Source organism: Anabrus simplex, chromosome 3 (assembly GCF_040414725.1).
Source record: "Anabrus simplex isolate iqAnaSimp1 chromosome 3, ASM4041472v1, whole genome shotgun sequence".
Lineage (NCBI taxonomy): Eukaryota > Metazoa > Arthropoda > Insecta > Orthoptera > Tettigoniidae > Anabrus > Anabrus simplex.
The window spans coordinates 457,366,725-457,387,472 of record NC_090267.1 but is presented as its reverse complement, the minus strand read 5'-3'; the positions used below and the strand labels follow the sequence as shown (position 1 = coordinate 457,387,472).

Here is a 20,748-nt window from a genome sequence, read left to right as displayed (position 1 = left end):
GTCATCAGCATAGAGCATAGAGTTTACTTACTAGCCCATAATCTTGTCCTTGACATTATGTATAATTCTATCCATGATGATAATGAAGAGTAAAGGAGACAATACACTTACCCATCCTAAGCCTGTCTCAACTCTGAACAATTTAGTTTGACCCCACATTTGTTATTACACAGCTTTCGCAATTTTGATACAATGCTATTACCACCTGCATTGTTTCATTCCCAACTGTGCCTCTGTCAATGTTTTCCATACCAAATTCTTTGGGACACAGTCATATGCCTTTTTAACATCTATAAACGTTACTACCATGACCTTTCCATATTCCCAATAACATTCTATCACTTGACTCAACGTAAATATTGGGTCAAATGTGGACCTGCCTCTTCTGAATCCATACTGGTGTTCTGCCGATTTTCCCTCTACAGTGCTCTGTCTCTTATTCGTTTATCCAAGATTATTTCAAGGATCTTAACTGTATGAGGTATCAGTGTCACTCCTGTGTAATTTTCATATTTCTTCCTGTCTTCTTTCTTGAAAATTGGTATTGCACCCATCAGATGAGTCTGATTGGCAACATTTTAATAATTATATTTGATAATAAATAGTAATAGCCAGCGTTCTTAAACAAAGGGACAGCATTGGAAATTTCTGGTAGCTAGCTCGTGAGAATGAAGCCTTGATAGGAACACACGCTTCTTTCTCTGCTAAAAATAAATTATTGGGACACCTGTTATTACATCATCTTTTGGAACTGCGTAGTTAGAGTGGAAAAGTACTGGCAGGAGTGAGTGAGATGGAAAATCATGTTTCTAGATACCCGAATCCCCTTATTTTGGAATGAACTCGTCCATATAGATGAACAGAGGAGTATGTGCTCCAATCAGATTGCTGCATTTAAATAATTTCAAAATTAGCGCGACCAAATGACATGTGGCTTGTAATTAATCCCTGTCAATATTTAAGGAAGATTATATCAAGAGGAGATGTCAGTAATTATTATAGTAATTTTGAACTAACTTATTGGTTTGTGGCAAATGGATTGGAATATTGTGTATCCAGATGTTTGTTATCACCGGCAGTGGGAACCCCTTGCCCGCATGGAGAGTGGTTTATCAGCGCGGCAGAAGATATAGTCCAACTAACGCCTACTGTATTGTAAAAGAAATTACGAACAATTTTAGAGTCAGGGTGCATCATGGCAATAACAAGAATTTATGCAGTCTGTGTGTACAAGGCATTTCATGTTTTTGGCAACTTTGTTTGGGAGGTACCCAGCATTCCTTTGGTTGGGATTTTTAGTGGCAAGAATTAGTGTTCCTACGCCGATTTTAGTGCGCCAATATTCCCCGACTAGTGGCTTCTCACGAGTCAGTCATCATCAAGAGTCTTGTGGGGGTCAGACGTGTCTTAACTTTGCTCCGTGTTCAAGCACAAAGATACCAGAATTGTGTGTATTTATTACTACAGTGGAGGTGGAAATATGCTTCATAAACAGTAGTTGAGTTGTTAAGGTACTTAAAACCACCCAAGTGAGTGGAGTATTAAATTGACAGATTTTACGAGTGTTCAATCTATGTGGGGCGAAGACGAAACTCTGAATTATGCAGTAATTGCATCTTAGGTGACGCAGTTTGAGTATGTAGCCTGCAGAGCAACGCAGACAGTTAAAAATATGTGTGTAAGCCGTAAATAGTGGAGAACAATTAGCCTGCTACAGCGGGGCTGTTAGTATGTTGGAAACATTTGAGCGGAGGAAATACTTTCCCTCTCTATAAGTATCTAGGTCGAGTGGGGGTGAAAACTTTCTCCCTCAGCTGGTCTGTACAAAAGAAACCGTTGAGCTGATGAAGGACTTTGCTACGTGAGAAGCAACAGTGTGTTTAAGCAGAGTACGTAAAAATCCGGCCTAAGTTCCAAGTTATCTGAGTACTGCGTATGTGTATATATATATATATATATATTACAGTGTAATGTCAAGTGTTAAGAACGAGTTGTTATGTTTAATATTATGAGCAGGGAATAAACGTGTGGAAAGTGTCAAACAAAAGTGAAAATTAGTAAGATAAGCCAATGTCGGATACATCAAGAATGACCAATAATATCAACATGTTTGTCATGAATCTGTAAGACAACATGGCTGCCTTTAGTCCTGGCGATCCCGAAGTGCCCTCAATGTGAGTACACAATCTCATGTTTGATTTAAAATCTAAAGCTTTCCTTTGATAGTGGTATCTTTACTTAGATAGGTATGCGAGTGACGATGATGTAATTATAAACCCGAGTACACAGCCAGAAAATTAGGATAATTCTGTTTATGAGTAGTGTAAATATTATTATTATTATTATTATTAGTCGTGCGTGTACTATTTTGTTCTGTATTGACCAAGTTATACTTTTGAGGCAATTATAATGAGTGATTCGCCTATACCTGCACTTTTATTATTATTATTAGTAGCATTCTCAGTATTTTATTTAGGCGGAATTTTATTTGTTTCACGCAAGCACAGTTACCGTAATGGAGGAGTGATGAAGTCAATTAATGATAATAAAACATATATATATATATATATATATATATATATATATATATATATATTCAATAGTTACTGTCGAGAATTTTGTTGGACGACAGTAACACTGATACATCCACATGTTGGTTGCTATGGCAAGTAACGCGGTTAGACAGTTGAGTGAACAATGTTAAATAAAAGGATTTATTTTTGGCTCAGGTAAAATCAAGGTGTTGTCAAATAATAAGAGCGATATTGAGCGACGGTAATTTATTTGAGATGTTTGAAGGTCCGTAGTTGAGAGTATACGGTAACACATGAGGTTATTTACCTGAAAATAATTATGGAGAATAAAGAATATGGCGAACATATTCTCAGTAAATTGGAAATATAAGTATCAGCATGATAGCTGAGAGGTAATAGAATTCGTGCAGAATAAGAAATGATGATGACGTCGTAAGTGAATAAATGTGAGGAAATAAATAAGCCAGTTAAAGAAGGTATACCAGTTAGAAGGACAAGATGATACATATAAATGGTTTAGCCGTGTCACAATATCGTTCTATTTAGAGAAAGTTATAGTACGCATTTAAATGATATTTTAAAGTTGGGTTGGTAACATGGATCACGCAACTGGGCTGGTGAGGATGCTTGCCAGTAGGAACTATTTTATTGGTTTTAACAGATGATTATTATTATTATTAATATTAGATATATTTATTATTTTTATTTGCCTCATATCAGCCATTATTTAGGTACTTTCTTTTATTGTCTGTGCATTGTCTATGCATTTTATTCTGAAGAAACCACAGTAACATTTGCAATGGGTCATGGCTACATTTCAGCGAATTATAATATGTTGAGACGCTGAAATAAGTCAAAAGTGTGGTGTGTGCTGATGACAGAGTTCATCTATGTATATATTAGTGGAATTTTAAGTATTAGGTTAGGATTTCTGGCTGCGTTACCTCGCTTGGTGTACATATTAGCATAAGTTAGTGTATGTTTCTTTAAAGTAGGAGAGTTTGTCTTTTCCAGATTAATTTTACGATATCTAAGTAGGGGTCACTCGCATATATATGAAAGCAAAGCTTTAGATTTTTGTATGCAACAACAACCAAGGTCCATTATGTGAGTTAAAGTTACTGAATTCTCAGGTTAAAGCTATTATTGTTTATTGCACCTGGAAGGAAGATATTGAAATTATGGGAATTCAGTAACAGTTTGATAAGAGAAATATTATTATTATTATTAATATTGGTGAACTCTATTATGAGAATTTCATGGTTATGCCTTTACACAGTGGATTAGGTATTTCATTGAATTATGGCAAATATGGTTTTATAGAAAAAGAAAAACAATAAGCACTGTTAAGTAAGATTATATTCCAATGGTGTTATTCATGGCAAATGAATGTTCTAAGATAAATGATATAAACACATTATAACTTATCAGGATGGTGGATCAAGAATACTGTAATTACAGGTCATGTTAAATTATTATTATTATTATTATTATTATTATTATTATTATTATTATTATTATTATTATTATTAATATTGAATATTATTATTTAACATTTTACCAATGCAATTCACAAGCAATTAGGGAGTCTTGATGTATACCATATTAATCACTTGTGTCAATCAATTGTGGATTTATTAATTAATTAAATAATTAACATTTTTTTTATTTTATTCAATTTGTCTACGATTTGGTTAACAACAGTATTGGATTTTGGTAGGCGAATATTACTTCTTTAGGATTTTTTTTTATGATATCCAACATAGAAATAACATTCATTAAATGATATTACTATTATCGTTTCAATTATTATTATTATTGTTATTGTTATTACAATATTATTATTATCATCATTTCGATGCATCGTAAATTCATTAATATCACTATATTGGACGATTAGAGTCACAAGACAATGATTTCCAGTGGTTAGTTAGGCAATTAATTATGTAATTAATAAATTTGAGTACAATTAAATTAGTAAAATTAATTAATTATTATATTATGGTAACTTTTGGTATGTTTGTTTGTAAACTTATTTCATATATTTGAGAGATTAGTAGTGAGAATTTCTAGATTTTGATCTGCGCAAAATCGTCGTATTATTTCAATTATTATTATTATTATTATTATTATTATTATTATTATTATTATTATTATTATTATTATTATTATTGTATTACATTTAGGTTGGTTTTCTAAACTTCAGATATGCATTTGGGATACACTGTGGAGACTTTCCTGTATTTTATTAATTGGTTTACAATGTAATTCAGTGATATCAAAACAATTTTATTAATTGGTTAATCGATACTTTATATTTTTTTTATATTTATATAAAACAATTTTATCTATTATAATTATGTTGACTGATGGCAAGTAGTTTTTTTTGATGAATAACTTGAATTGGCTATACAAAAATTTATTCACATCAATATTATTATTATTATTATTATTATTATTATTATTATTATTATTATCATCACTAAATGTTCTCATGAGTATATTGTTATTCAATTGATCCACCTGTTTATAAATAACATTATCCTAGTAAATATGTATAGTTACACAGATATTATATAATTGGATGAACAAATATGGGTAACATCATTTAAAACAAAATTTTATGGAAAATTATAAATATTATTCTTTAGGAATTAATGAGGTAGTCATGTGTGTCATTATTGAGAATTCGTGTACAGTCTTATAAGGTAATAATGTAACATTAACAAAATTTATTTTGCATTTTATAAATTTATTCACTTTTCTCTTTTGATTTATCAATAAAATTTTATATACATATTTAAACTCAAATCAGTCTGAGTCATAAGTCATTGTAGTCAATAGTTTTACCGAATGCACTATCCCTATGCATCCTGATTCGACGACAGGGACTGATCGCGCCTGAGAAGAGGACCTCACCACCTTCGGTAAGTATATTTTTTTTTAGGGCAGCCGAGGCAACATTGACATCTAATCTACACCGAAGGAGCTCTGCAAGGGTGCATAGGTAATCAGGAATAAGTTGTAAAATGTCACCCAACGTTGGAGCTTGACTGTCGTCTATAAGGGAATGGTAAGTCAACGTTAGGATTATTTAAATGACCAGACTGAAACTTAGAACATTCATTGAACTTGCAGTAAAATGAACACTGTGTAAAAGGCGGAATTTCATATATGTGATACATATTGAATATATGTTATTAATGTTTATTTATGTAAAACATGGGACATTTGTTGTTGTTGTATATAGCACGTAAGGTCACCTAGGCATAGAGGCAGACTTTTATGCATAATGGTTATAACACAGGAGCAGTGGGAGCAGCTCGTCGCGAGCATTAATATGCTCAACACCAAGGTAGAAACTGTACAGAGTGAGATGAAGGAAGGACAGGACGAAATTACTAAAAACTTAGAGAGTAGTCAAACAGTACTCAAAGACGAAATTACTAAAAACTTAGAGAATAGTCAGGCAGTGCTTAAAGATGAAATCACTAGGAACGTAACTGAAAGTTTTTCCCAGAAACTAGAGGATACGCGGGCTATGTTGGAGACACTCGATGGTAAAATTGTTAGTAGTCAGGGCGAACTGAGAAAGGAATTCCTAGATAACCAAGAAAAGTTATTAAAGCTCTGCGAGACTAATAGGGCACACACTAAGCAGGAGTTGCACAGTTTAGCCGTTGCACATAAGCAATTAATTAAGCAGATAGGCGATGTAAGCATATCATTTACAAAAAGTTTGCAAGAAACCAAAGAAGAAGTGCAAGCTCAGTGTGAAAAGATGTCACAAAAGATCGTTATGATCGAAGATAGGGTCAGTCAGGTGGAGACGGAGACACGTGATAACCTTACGGCGGTTAGCACTAAAATGCAGGAAACCATGGAAAGGTTGGACCAGGGATTCAAAACGGTCGAGGCCAACCGGGTAGCAGACCAGGAAAGGGTGACACAACAATTCGCTGACATGAAAGAAGACATAGTTGAATGGCAGGTGGACATGAATAATAAATGGGAACAGTTAGACAAAGGCTTGATCTCTAGTGAAGAAGGGGTTAGAGAAGAGGTGAAAGAAGTCCTAAATAAGGAAATACACCAGTTGCAAGTACAAAGTGACAACTTAGCAACATTAATAAAATTTGTGACAGAGGAGCAAAGCGAAATTAAGAAACAGCTGGCTCAAACCACGACGTCACAGGTAGTGACAGATGCTAATCCGTTCCGGGATTTGTTGATTAACAAGGAATCCAATACTCCATTAACTTCAGTTGGAGGTGGACAGACAGTTGCTGCACCGGCAAGTCTCATAAATGTGCTTAAGATTACCGACGAACAACCGAGAAAATTTAACGGGAGTGGGTCGTTAACTCCAAAAATGTTTCTGAAAGATCTTAAGGCCTACTTTAGGGAAATGCAAGTACCTGAAGAAAAGAGGTTGAGAATTGCAGAAAGATATCTCGAGGGCTCTCCTAAAACATGGTTTATTGGTTTCCGATTTTTATTTGAAACTTTCGAAGATTTTGAAAAGGCATTTCTGAATCGGTATTGGGGAAGCGACGCTCAACAAAATTTAAGGCTTGAGTTGTATTCCCGAAAGTACAATTCCAGCATGCCCACGAGATACAGTGATTACTTTTTGAATCAGCTGGTTAAGATGAAAGAGCTAGATAATCCTCCTTGTCAACAGGAGCTGGTTCAAGCCATAGTAAAGCAGTTTCCTCCAGATGTACAAAGGATGATGATTACCGCCAAAGCACAAAGTCCTGAGGAAGCGGAAGGAATTTTGCGACAGCTGGACAACACTGTAAATATGAGCACTCCGAGGCAATCCAAGGCCACAGAGCACAGGGCATTTGTAGTTGATGCGGTGAAGGCAAATGATAAACAAGACGAGAAGGGACGTGTCACTGGTACAATTTCAAGACGACTACCGAATGAGAGGAATACACCAAGTGGTCGAGAATTTTATGAACATCGGCGGTATCAACAGAACTACAATTATCCCAGGTCATATTCGGGAAGATACTGGAACAAGGAGCAAAATAGATACCAAAATAGGAATAGAAGTCAGCCATATCAACGGTACAGTCGGAGAGGAACGTGGAGTGATCATCCATCGCAGAGATCAGGCTACAGGAATCCGGAATACCGCAATTATGAGAAGAAAAGATATGTGCAGGAACTGCGGGAGCAACAGCAACAGCAAGAGCAACAAAAGTGGAAGCAAGCGTTGGACAGACAAGACTTAAATCCCGATCTCACTGGAGCAGAGAGTATAGAATTTCAGCGAGCAAGGGAGCAGGATGGTCGACGCCAACAATCGCTTAATCCAATGGCTCAAGCTTACCCACCTGGGGGTAGCAGTCAAGAAAAAAAAAAACGTCAATTTTGAATTGCTAAATGCATCTAAATGGAAGGATACTGGCTTAGTGGATGAGAATGCAAGTGAATGGGTGGTAGCACAAGTAGACTCTTGGGTTGTTGAACCATCAGATCTGCTAGAGGATCCAATTAAAAGGGAAGCAACGCAAGTTAGGAAATTACCTGTTATTAATGTTCGAATACATGGCACACAGGCAAGGGCATTGGCTGACACCGGCGCCACTATTAGCATTATTTCCAGAACGTTATTTGAGGATTTGAAAGAAAGGCACAACCTACCAGAAATACCTGTATCGGCTGTAAAAATTAGAGGAATCGTGCCGGACAAAACTACAACTTGCAAGTCACAAACACTTTTAGATATACAGATTGGAAATTCATCTTTTTCACATCCGTTTGTCATCATGTCGCGGATGAATTACAATGTCATCCTGGGAGCAGATTTCTTAAGGGAAACTAATGCTGTAGTAGATTTGGCACGGAACACTATTAAATTTCGCAAAATAGATGGCAACGAACGTATACAAATGAGTCAAGAGGTCGGAAGGAGTGAGGAAATTAACTGTGTAGATCAGGCTGGTGTGGAACTTGAAGAGATAGAGCATGTTTTGGATCATGAGGAAATTTTTCAGGATATTCTTAATAGTGAGATTCAATCGGAACTAGAAGAATTAATTAATGTCAAGGTGGCTGAGTTTAGTGGTACGAAGGAACAAAAACAACAGCTGAGGGATATGCTGATAAAGTATCAAGAAGTTTTCGATTCAAAGGTGGGAAAAATTCCGAATTTCGCCTATGCTCTCAATGTAATAGATTGGCGTCCATACAAGAGGAAGCCATACCCAATTCCCGAAAAACATTATCAGGAAGTAAAAAGGATTATAAGGGAAATGGAAGAAAATGGGATTATAGCTAAAAGGGTTACACCTTTCGTAAACAATTTAGTCACAGTTGTCAAACCAGATGGGTCGCTGCGCATTTGCTTGGATGCACGACAAGTAAATGAAAAACTCATTCCAGAAAATGATAAAGCGCCTCCAATTAAGGATATCATCCGTCGTTTCAAGGGGATGAACATGTTTACGGGGGTAGACCTGACCTCTTCTTTTCATCACATCCAACTAGAGGAGAAGTCAAAATTACTAACTGGCTTTATATTTGACCAGCATACGTACACCTTTGAACGTCTACCCTTTGGCCTGAAGAATAGCAGCGCAGCATTGATAAGAGCCTTGGATAGGAACCTGACTGACGCTGTCAAGGAATTTACAACCAGGTTTATTGATGACATCATTATCCCAAGCACATCATTTGAGGAAAATTTGCAACGAGTCAGTCTATTGTTCCAAAATTTAATTGATACGGGATTTAAGGTCAATTTAAAGAAATCTCACTTTTGCCAAACTGAAATACTGTTCCTAGGGCATATCATAGATGGCGTAGGAATCCGACCCAACCCAATAAAATTAGAGGCCATCAATAACTTTCAGAGGCCCAGGAAGATTAAGCACATCAGGCAATTTTTGGGTATGTGCCAATTCTTTGCGGACCACTGTCCTAATTATACTGAGGTGGTGGCTCCATTGCAAGACCTGTTGCACAAGAATAATAAGTGGCGATGGACGGATGTAACGGAGATGTCTTTCCAGCGAACAAAGGAGTTGCTTTCTAGAAGTATCAAGTTATCTTATCCAGACTTTGAGTTGCCATTTGTACTGCAAACGGATGCTTCCAATGTTGGAATTGGTGCGGTATTATTTCAAGAAGAAGAGCACCCACCAAATGCCAAAAGATATATTTCATTTTACAGTAGAAAGTTGAGGAGACATGAAGTCAACTATAGCACCACAGAATTGGAAATGTTGGCCATAGTTCAAGCGCTGCAACACTGGCAGAAGATAGTATATGGTTTTCCAGTAAAGATCAGGACCGATCATAAGGCACTCACATTTATGTTAAAAACGGCTGTTTCTAGTCAACGAGTCTCACGATGGTCTCTATATGTGCAGCAGTTTAATTTCACAATAGAACACTGTCCTGGTAAAGAAAACATCATTGCGGATATTCTCAGCAGAAACCCTAATGAAGAAGAGGAGCAAGCAAATTATGTTGACCTCGTACAGGAAGACCAAGAAGTTTTGCTTCATTTGAGTCAATTAGCTCGCTATCAACAGGCAGATGCTACTTTGAGTAGATTAATTGACTTTCTCCAGGGAAGAATTCAGCAAGGGGATCCTAACTATATAGAAATTCAGAAAGAGGCCGAGGAATACCTAATTGTAAATAATCTTTTGGTCAGATATTTGGACAAGGACCATACAAAATTAAGGGTGGTAATTCCATCTCAACTCCAGGAAGAGATTATTTGGCACGTTCACCGGATTACAGGACATGGAGGAATTGACAAAGTAGTGGCTACCATTCAAGAGAACTTTATTTGGAAAAACCTTAGAAAATCTGTAAGAGAAGCAATTATTACCTGCGACATTTGCCAAAGGGTTAAGGCAAATTCATACCTTATTAGGCAAATGCCTATTCCGTTGTTGCCAAGTAAGCCCAAGGAGTTGTACGCAATGGATATTTTTGGTCCAATTCCGAAGTCCACTAGGGGAAACAGGTTTATCTTGGTGACAATGGACGTGTTTTCAAAATTTACCACCTTATTTCCCATGCAAAAGGCAAACACTAAACTTGTTGTAAGATGCCTCACTCGGAGTATAATTCCTGGTATGGGAAAACCGGAAAGTTTACTAACTGACCATGGGCCCCAATTTACAGCAGCTCAATTTAAAGCGACTCTACAGGAGCTAGACATTAAACATGTTATGAGTTCTATTAGAAATCCTCAGAGTAACCCATCTGAGAGGGTTATGAAGGTTATTTCGAAGTTTTGTAGGATCTATATCCCTAATGAGCATGCCAAATGGATGAAACTTTTGCCAGTGATTACTGACTGTATCAACAACACAATCCATGAAGCAACAGGATCTATACCATCAGTGGTTCATTTGAATCAATATCCCGCTAGACCTTGGCACGCTGTCGTGGATAGCCCAGTGGATGCACAACCTGCACCAGAAATAAGAATACGAGAGGTAGCCGAACATCTGCAACAACAAGCACAGCGTCGCTTGAGGAGAGTTCAGGGAAGAAGATTTCATCGTCCGCTGAGAGTGGGAGAACTTGTATTGGTCCGACGTCCAGCTACTTCAGTACCTGCAGCTAGATACTACGCTAAATTCGCACCACTTTACATAGGCCCATATCGTGTCACTCAAACCTTTAACAACAATGCATACAAGATAACAGATCTGGACGGGAACAACGAAGTCATTTTCAATGCTTCAAACTTGAAACTCTATAGACAGCCACGACACGAGGTTCCACCACAAGTTAACATCGTCGAACAGTGGGGAAAATCATCAGAAGAAGATGACGTCTGTTTCGAGAAGGAAGAAGAAGATGGGGAGGACACGGAGCCGTCATCAGATGAGGAGGCGACATCCCTTGTTTCCGAGGAGGAAGACGACACCATTTCGGCCCAACGCCAGGGAGAAGAGAGAAGAGAATGCTGCCCAGTATGTCTGCAAGAACGAGTGGAATTGAGGAAAGTTTTACTAACTATAGCAAAACAGTTAATAGAGGAACAGAGACGCCTTCTTCAAGAGAATCAAGAGCTCCGGAGTAACATGCTTAAGGCAAATAGAGCATAAAATAGTGCAGACTCACAGATGGTTGCAAGTGATGCACACAAGTTACATTATCAATATGGAGGTGAAAAAATTTTCTCGATACTCTCAAAATTTTTTTTTAAGTGGGAGAGTGTTGCACCCATCAGATGAGTCTGATTGGCAACATTTTAATAATTATATTTGATAATAAATAGTAATAGCCAGCGTTCTTAAACAAAGGGACAGCATTGGAAATTTCTGGTAGCTAGCTCGTGAGAATGAAGCCTTGATAGGAACACACGCTTCTTTCTCTGCTAAAAATAAATTATTGGGACACCTGTTATTACATCATCTTTTGGAACTGCGTAGTTAGAGTGGAAAAGTACTGGCAGGAGTGAGTGAGATGGAAAATCATGTTTCTAGATACCCGAATCCCCTTATTTTGGAATGAACTCGTCCATATAGATGAACAGAGGAGTATGTGCTCCAATCAGATTGCTGCATTTAAATAATTTCAAAATTAGCGCGACCAAATGACATGTGGCTTGTAATTAATCCCTGTCAATATTTAAGGAAGATTATATCAAGAGGAGATGTCAGTAATTATTATAGTAATTTTGAACTAACTTATTGGTTTGTGGCAAATGGATTGGAATATTGTGTATCCAGATGTTTGTTATCACCGGCAGTGGGAACCCCTTGCCCGCATGGAGAGTGGTTTATCAGCGCGGCAGAAGATATAGTCCAACTAACGCCTACTGTATTGTAAAAAAAATTACGAACAATTTTAGAGTCAGGGTGCATCATGGCAATAACAAGAATTTATGCAGTCTGTGTGTACAAGGCATTTCATGTTTTTGGCAACTTTGTTTGGGAGGTACCCAGCATTCCTTTGGTTGGGATTTTTAGTGGCAAGAATTAGTGTTCCTACGCCGATTTTAGTGCGCCAATATTCCCCGACTAGTGGCTTCTCACGAGTCAGTCATCATCAAGAGTCTTGTGGGGGTCAGACGTGTCTTAACTTTGCTCCGTGTTCAAGCACAAAGATACCAGAATTGTGTGTATTTATTACTACAGTGGAGGTGGAAATATGCTTCATAAACAGTAGTTGAGTTGTTAAGGTACTTAAAACCACCCAAGTGAGTGGAGTATTAAATTGACAGATTTTACGAGTGTTCAATCTATGTAGGGCGAAGACGAAACTCTGAATTATGCAGTAATTGCATCTTAGGTGACGCAGTTTGAGTATGTAGCCTGCAGAGCAACGCAGACAGTTAAAAATATGTGTGTAAGCCGTAAATAGTGGAGAACAATTAGCCTGCTACAGCGGGGCTGTTAGTATGTTGGAAACATTTGAGCGGAGGAAATACTTTCCCTCTCTATAAGTATCTAGGTCGAGTGGGGGTGAAAACTTTCTCCCTCAGCTGGTCTGTACAAAAGAAACCGTTGAGCTGATGAAGGACTTTGCTACGTGAGAAGCAACAGTGTGTTTAAGCAGAGTACGTAAAAATCCGGCCTAAGTTCCAAGTTATCTGAGTACTGCGTATGTGTATATATATATATATATTACAGTGTAATGTCAAGTGTTAAGAACGAGTTGTTATGTTTAATATTATGAGCAGGGAATAAACGTGTGGAAAGTGTCAAACAAAAGTGAAAATTAGTAAGATAAGCCAATGTCGGATACATCAAGAATGACCAATAATATCAACATGTTTGTCATGAATCTGTAAGACAACATGGCTGCCTTTAGTCCTGGCGATCCCGAAGTGCCCTCAATGTGAGTACACAATCTCATGTTTGATTTAAAATCTAAAGCTTTCCTTTGATAGTGGTATCTTTACTTAGATAGGTATGCGAGTGACGATGATGTAATTATAAACCCGAGTACACAGCCAGAAAATTAGGATAATTCTGTTTATGAGTAGTGTAAATATTATTATTATTATTATTATTAGTCGTGCGTGTACTATTTTGTTCTGTATTGACCAAGTTATACTTTTGAGGCAATTATAATGAGTGATTCGCCTATACCTGCACTTTTATTATTATTATTAGTAGCATTCTCAGTATTTTATTTAGGCGGAATTTTATTTGTTTCACGCAAGCACAGTTACCGTAATGGAGGAGTGATGAAGTCAATTAATGATAATAAAACATATATATATATATATATATATATATATATATATATATATATATATATATATATATATTCAATAGTTACTGTCGAGAATTTTGTTGGACGACAGTAACACTGATACATCCACATGTTGGTTGCTATGGCAAGTAACGCGGTTAGACAGTTGAGTGAACAATGTTAAATAAAAGGATTTATTTTTGGCTCAGGTAAAATCAAGGTGTTGTCAAATAATAAGAGCGATATTGAGCGACGGTAATTTATTTGAGATGTTTGAAGGTCCGTAGTTGAGAGTATACGGTAACACATGAGGTTATTTACCTGAAAATAATTATGGAGAATAAAGAATATGGCGAACATATTCTCAGTAAATTGGAAATATAAGTATCAGCATGATAGCTGAGAGGTAATAGAATTCGTGCAGAATAAGAAATGATGATGACGTCGTAAGTGAATAAATGTGAGGAAATAAATAAGCCAGTTAAAGAAGGTATACCAGTTAGAAGGACAAGATGATACATATAAATGGTTTAGCCGTGTCACAATATCGTTCTATTTAGAGAAAGTTATAGTACGCATTTAAATGATATTTTAAAGTTGGGTTGGTAACATGGATCACGCAACTGGGCTGGTGAGGATGCTTGCCAGTAGGAACTATTTTATTGGTTTTAACAGATGATTATTATTATTATTAATATTAGATATATTTATTATTTTTATTTGCCTCATATCAGCCATTATTTAGGTACTTTCTTTTATTGTCTGTGCATTGTCTATGCATTTTATTCTGAAGAAACCACAGTAACATTTGCAATGGGTCATGGCTACATTTCAGCGAATTATAATATGTTGAGACGCTGAAATAAGTCAAAAGTGTGGTGTGTGCTGATGACAGAGTTCATCTATGTATATATTAGTGGAATTTTAAGTATTAGGTTAGGATTTCTGGCTGCGTTACCTCGCTTGGTGTACATATTAGCATAAGTTAGTGTATGTTTCTTTAAAGTAGGAGAGTTTGTCTTTTCCAGATTAATTTTACGATATCTAAGTAGGGGTCACTCGCATATATATGAAAGCAAAGCTTTAGATTTTTGTATGCAACAACAACCAAGGTCCATTATGTGAGTTAAAGTTACTGAATTCTCAGGTTAAAGCTATTATTGTTTATTGCACCTGGAAGGAAGATATTGAAATTATGGGAATTCAGTAACAGTTTGATAAGAGAAATATTATTATTATTATTAATATTGGTGAACTCTATTATGAGAATTTCATGGTTATGCCTTTACACAGTGGATTAGGTATTTCATTGAATTATGGCAAATATGGTTTTATAGAAAAAGAAAAACAATAAGCACTGTTAAGTAAGATTATATTCCAATGGTGTTATTCATGGCAAATGAATGTTCTAAGATAAATGATATAAACACATTATAACTTATCAGGATGGTGGATCAAGAATACTGTAATTACAGGTCATGTTAAATTATTATTATTATTATTATTATTATTATTATTATTATTATTATTATTATTATTATTAATATTGAATATTATTATTTAACATTTTACCAATGCAATTCACAAGCAATTAGGGAGTCTTGATGTATACCATATTAATCACTTGTGTCAATCAATTGTGGATTTATTAATTAATTAAATAATTAACATTTTTTTTATTTTATTCAATTTGTCTACGATTTGGTTAACAACAGTATTGGATTTTGGTAGGCGAATATTACTTCTTTAGGATTTTTTTTTATGATATCCAACATAGAAATAACATTCATTAAATGATATTACTATTATCGTTTCAATTATTATTATTATTGTTATTGTTATTACAATATTATTATTATCATCATTTCGATGCATCGTAAATTCATTAATATCACTATATTGGACGATTAGAGTCACAAGACAATGATTTCCAGTGGTTAGTTAGGCAATTAATTATGTAATTAATAAATTTGAGTACAATTAAATTAGTAAAATTAATTAATTATTATATTATGGTAACTTTTGGTATGTTTGTTTGTAAACTTATTTCATATATTTGAGAGATTAGTAGTGAGAATTTCTAGATTTTGATCTGCGCAAAATCGTCGTATTATTTCAATTATTATTATTATTATTATTATTATTATTATTATTATTATTATTATTATTATTATTATTATTATTATTATTGTATTACATTTAGGTTGGTTTTCTAAACTTCAGATATGCATTTGGGATACACTGTGGAGACTTTCCTGTATTTTATTAATTGGTTTACAATGTAATTCAGTGATATCAAAACAATTTTATTAATTGGTTAATCGATACTTTATATTTTTTTTATATTTATATAAAACAATTTTATCTATTATAATTATGTTGACTGATGGCAAGTAGTTTTTTTTGATGAATAACTTGAATTGGCTATACAAAAATTTATTCACATCAATATTATTATTATTATTATTATTATTATTATTATTATTATTATTATTATTATCATCACTAAATGTTCTCATGAGTATATTGTTATTCAATTGATCCACCTGTTTATAAATAACATTATCCTAGTAAATATGTATAGTTACACAGATATTATATAATTGGATGAACAAATATGGGTAACATCATTTAAAACAAAATTTTATGGAAAATTATAAATATTATTCTTTAGGAATTAATGAGGTAGTCATGTGTGTCATTATTGAGAATTCGTGTACAGTCTTATAAGGTAATAATGTAACATTAACAAAATTTATTTTGCATTTTATAAATTTATTCACTTTTCTCTTTTGATTTATCAATAAAATTTTATATACATATTTAAACTCAAATCAGTCTGAGTCATAAGTCATTGTAGTCAATAGTTTTACCGAATGCACTATCCCTATGCATCCTGATTCGACGACAGGGACTGATCGCGCCTGAGAAGAGGACCTCACCACCTTCGGTAAGTATATTTTTTTTTAGGGCAGCCGAGGCAACATTGACATCTAATCTACACCGAAGGAGCTCTGCAAGGGTGCAGTATAATGACCCCTTTCGTCCACTCTATTGGAACAGTATTTTCTTTCCATATTACTCTGAAGTTTCCATACAACCACTGCAGACCAATCGCTCCTGCTGCTATTATCATTTCTATGGCGACCTCGTCAATTCCAGCTGCCTTGCCTCGTTTCATCCTTTTAGTGGCCCACTCAATCTCTGCAATGGACAGTTCGTTTTCCGTATCTTCCATCTGCATTAAAACTTGTTCTTCGATTTCTCCTTGTACCGTGGTATTTTGCACGTTGTAAAGCTGTTCGAAGTATTTTCCCCACCTCTGCAATATATCCCGCTTCTGTGTCGTCACTTCCTCCTGTTCATTTGTAATGAAGTTAGCACCTTCCCATGGGTTTATCTCCTTTATTTCCCACTGGAATAAGATCTATTTGCTTCCGGTTGTATCTTCTTCCAGATATTCAGTGAGTTTTTGCCAGCATTTCTTTTTCACTTCTTCAACCACATTGGAGCACTTCTTCTTGCAGTGCCTGTATTCTGTTTTGCATTCTGTTGTTCTGTTTCTCAGCCATTTTTGCCAAGCTTGTTTCTTCCGTTTAACCATATATTTTACCTGTCATTCCACCAGGGCGTTTCTTGATCTTTCTCCCTTCCTGATACTCTTCCACAGGTCTTTTCTGCAGACTCCACCATGACTGTCTTAAAGTACGCCCATTCTTCTTTGACCCTTCCGATGTCTCCTTAAGTATACTTGTTTTAATGTGTGTGTGACTCTTCATTCATTTCTTTCTCCTTCAGTTTCCACACCCTTAGCTTGCTCTGCCTAATCTCGGTCACCTGTTGTGTCTTTTCCATAGTTAACTTAGCTATCACAACTCTGTGATCTCCTTCAAAAGATTCACTTGCGAGGGCTGTTACATCTACCAACATCTTCCTGTTACCTTTCTCGACCAAAATGTAATCTATGAGAGTTTTTATTTTGTTATCTCAGCTATATCTTGTTATCTTCTGACGGTTTTTCTTTCAAAACCATGTGTTTACCAATGATCAGCTCATTTCTTCTACAAAAGTCTACGAAAACATATCCACCCTTGTTTCTCTTTCCATATCCAAATGGCCCTATAATCTCTTCATCTTCTTTTCTTTCCTGACTTTCTTGGGCATTCATGTTTGCTATGATCACAACGTGTTTGTCCTGTATATGACCTTCCAGATATTCAAGGTATTCCTCTAGATCCGTATATGAATTTCCTGTTTGTGGAGCATACCCTTGAATTATATCTGTAACACCAGATTCAAGTCTCAATTTGACCTTAATCAACCTGTCATTTATGTTTTCCACCAATTCTAGGTATTCTTTTCGGTCTCTTCTAATTATAAGACCTACACCAATTTTGACATCTCTTCCACCACTACAGTATAAGGTGCATTCTTCCTTTAGTTTTCTCTCACCTTTTCCTTTCCATTTTGTCTCACTGATTCCCAGCAATGCTATATCTTTGTCAACCATAAAATCTACAATTTATTCCACTTTCGCTGTTAGTGTCACTACATTGATGGTCCCTATCTTGATGTATTTGGTTGCTGGTCGCCCATTTCTCACATTTCTCCCATCATCACAAGAACTGCGCGTCGCTTGTGGGGAACGCCCTAGCATTTTCCGATGCTTCAGTACACTTGTCATCATATAGGCTTTTATTACGATGGGTTTACCTCTCCCAAAAGGCATATTTTGTCTACGAAAAGAAAATATCCGTCAATGTTCACAAAGCCGAAGGAAATATTTTGTCTGCATCTTATTATGAGAACTGAGAACATTTGAAAAATGGCACAGTATTTTAACTACGCCAGTAACCGAAATAATAGTTTTTAAGAAGTTAACAGTGCATCGCGTGGGTGATGCATTACGGTGAAGTGATGTTATGAAATAATTTTTGATGTTATTTCAGTAACAGGTTTCACTTTTGCTGAGTCATGGTTGGGGCATCTGTGTATTCGGTTTCTGCGAGTTATTTACGGTATATGTACTTTATACACTGTATTTTCTATACATAGTATGAAATATCTCTAATATTGAATAAATTTGATGAATATGAATTGTGTAACTGAATTATGACAATTCTAAAATGATATGATTGGCCATTATTCTAGTAGGTACTGTTGTGAAAGCTGGACAACAGAAGAAGAATACAATTAATTGACTATTGGTATTAGAATGCAAAAAATATACACATAATATCATGATGGACGGTAAACAAACACCAGCCTAACTATTTTAGAGAAGATGAAACTTATTAAAGACCAGTTTTTAGGAACCATAATCTGGAGAAAATTTAGTACTGCGGACATGTGATGCTTTAGCAGGAACCTTGCATGTAAGCGGCGACTTTTCAAGAGGAAATGGGTGAGAAAGACGATCGAAGAACAAGAAAAAATCAGAGAATGGTAGAGAATCATCGGCGAAGGACAAACTTGCAAACGGTGAGGGATATAGAGAATTGGAGAAAGTTACGACAATCCCTGCGACGTCATCACCTGATCTAACTTTGAACTTTGGAGGTAGTTTTAAAATAATATGAATTAATTCCCTGAAACAACAAATATCCTTACAGAGGTAACTTTTTGTTTTACCTGAGGTATATAAAGCCACTGACAGGAGCCCCAGCGAGTACAGAAGCAGGCTCGTGAAGACGTTCATCCTGATCACGAAACTGAAAAAGAAGCCATGCGATTAGACAGCGAATAATAATACCCTATTTTATAATGGTTTGTTGTAAGAATATGTAAAACATTTTACCTGAAATGGGGGAATGAACAAAAGAGGACGTGTTGATGTTATGAAAGCTATTGAACTATTAAAGCCATACATTTCCGTACAGGTCCGTGATGCCAAACACACGAACGATTTACTTTCATTTGGGTGTTTTAAAATTAAATGAATAATTTAAAGCGAATTAAAGAGTCAGGTCTGCGGTGCTTTCATAAGTAACTCAGACTGTTAAACAGAACACATACTACGATAATTATCTTAGCTATGATACGATATCAACTACTTCGTAAAACTACAAGCTGCATTAAATCAACACCACCTAGATAAGTCCTGAGCACAAAACCAAGATGGCTGACCATCAAAACGTCACTATGGCATCTTAATTGATCTGGCTACTTAGCTGTCAAAATAATGACCCCAAATCATCATTCTTCCATATACAAGTAACTTACACCTTCAAAAAGCTATTTCTGAAATAATCAGGAAAAATTGATACACAAGGTTTCTAATTAATGCTGAAACTCAACTGAGGTTCAGGAATTAAGGGAAGGGCAGAATACCGAAATTCATAATAAGTTAAATGTTTTATTTCGTCCCCCACATACAAAAATAGAATTGAAGGCAACAACACCATTATTCACATAAATGAAGATTTGCATGAAATTCAGTTCTGTTGACAAATAACACGTTTCTTCCTCGTCAATACATCCTTTGACATAGAGCTTTTTTTCTTACAATACTAATTAAAAATAATGTTTGTTGAAGTCCATACCAGTTTTCTACAAACACATTCCTATATATGTCTGTTATTACACATATCGGGCTCCCACAAAAGTTCTTTATCATGGATAACTTTCATTGTAGTCTCACATGCAACATCCCCATAATCATTTACTAAAAGAAACTCTGTTTCAAAATCCGTACATAATTTTGTTACCACTACATAATTATGTATTATTACATTGATAACAAACACTTCAGGGAACAAAAGCCTACCCCTACTCTTATTTCTAATTAAATTATATACCTCATCAACAGCATCAATGAAGCCCTCAGTAACAAGAATTCCTTTACAGTATTCACATTTCAAATATTTTGAGATACTATAGCAACAATATCCTGCTAAATAGACTAAAATTGGCACGTCATTGTTAGAGTTTTCAGTATTCTGTAAACTTACATGTACATGTATGCTCTTACACAATGAATTATCAAAATCAAAAAAGGCAGAGGTTTCAGGAGGCGGCTCAGAGA

The 20,748-nt window shown here is 35.5% G+C and overlaps 1 protein-coding gene across 1 annotated transcript in view; it reads right to left on the bottom strand.

Moving 5' to 3' along the window:
* The window catches only part of LOC136867430 (endochitinase), a 274,252-nt gene that overhangs the window by 72,034 nt on the left and 181,470 nt on the right, over window positions 1-20,748 (bottom strand). Inside the window, exon 2 of the mRNA XM_067144633.2 lies at window positions 19,356-19,435. Coding sequence (XP_067000734.2) covers window positions 19,356-19,422 — 67 coding nt within the window. The 5' untranslated portion in view covers window positions 19,423-19,435. The remainder of the gene's footprint in view (window positions 1-19,355; window positions 19,436-20,748) is intronic.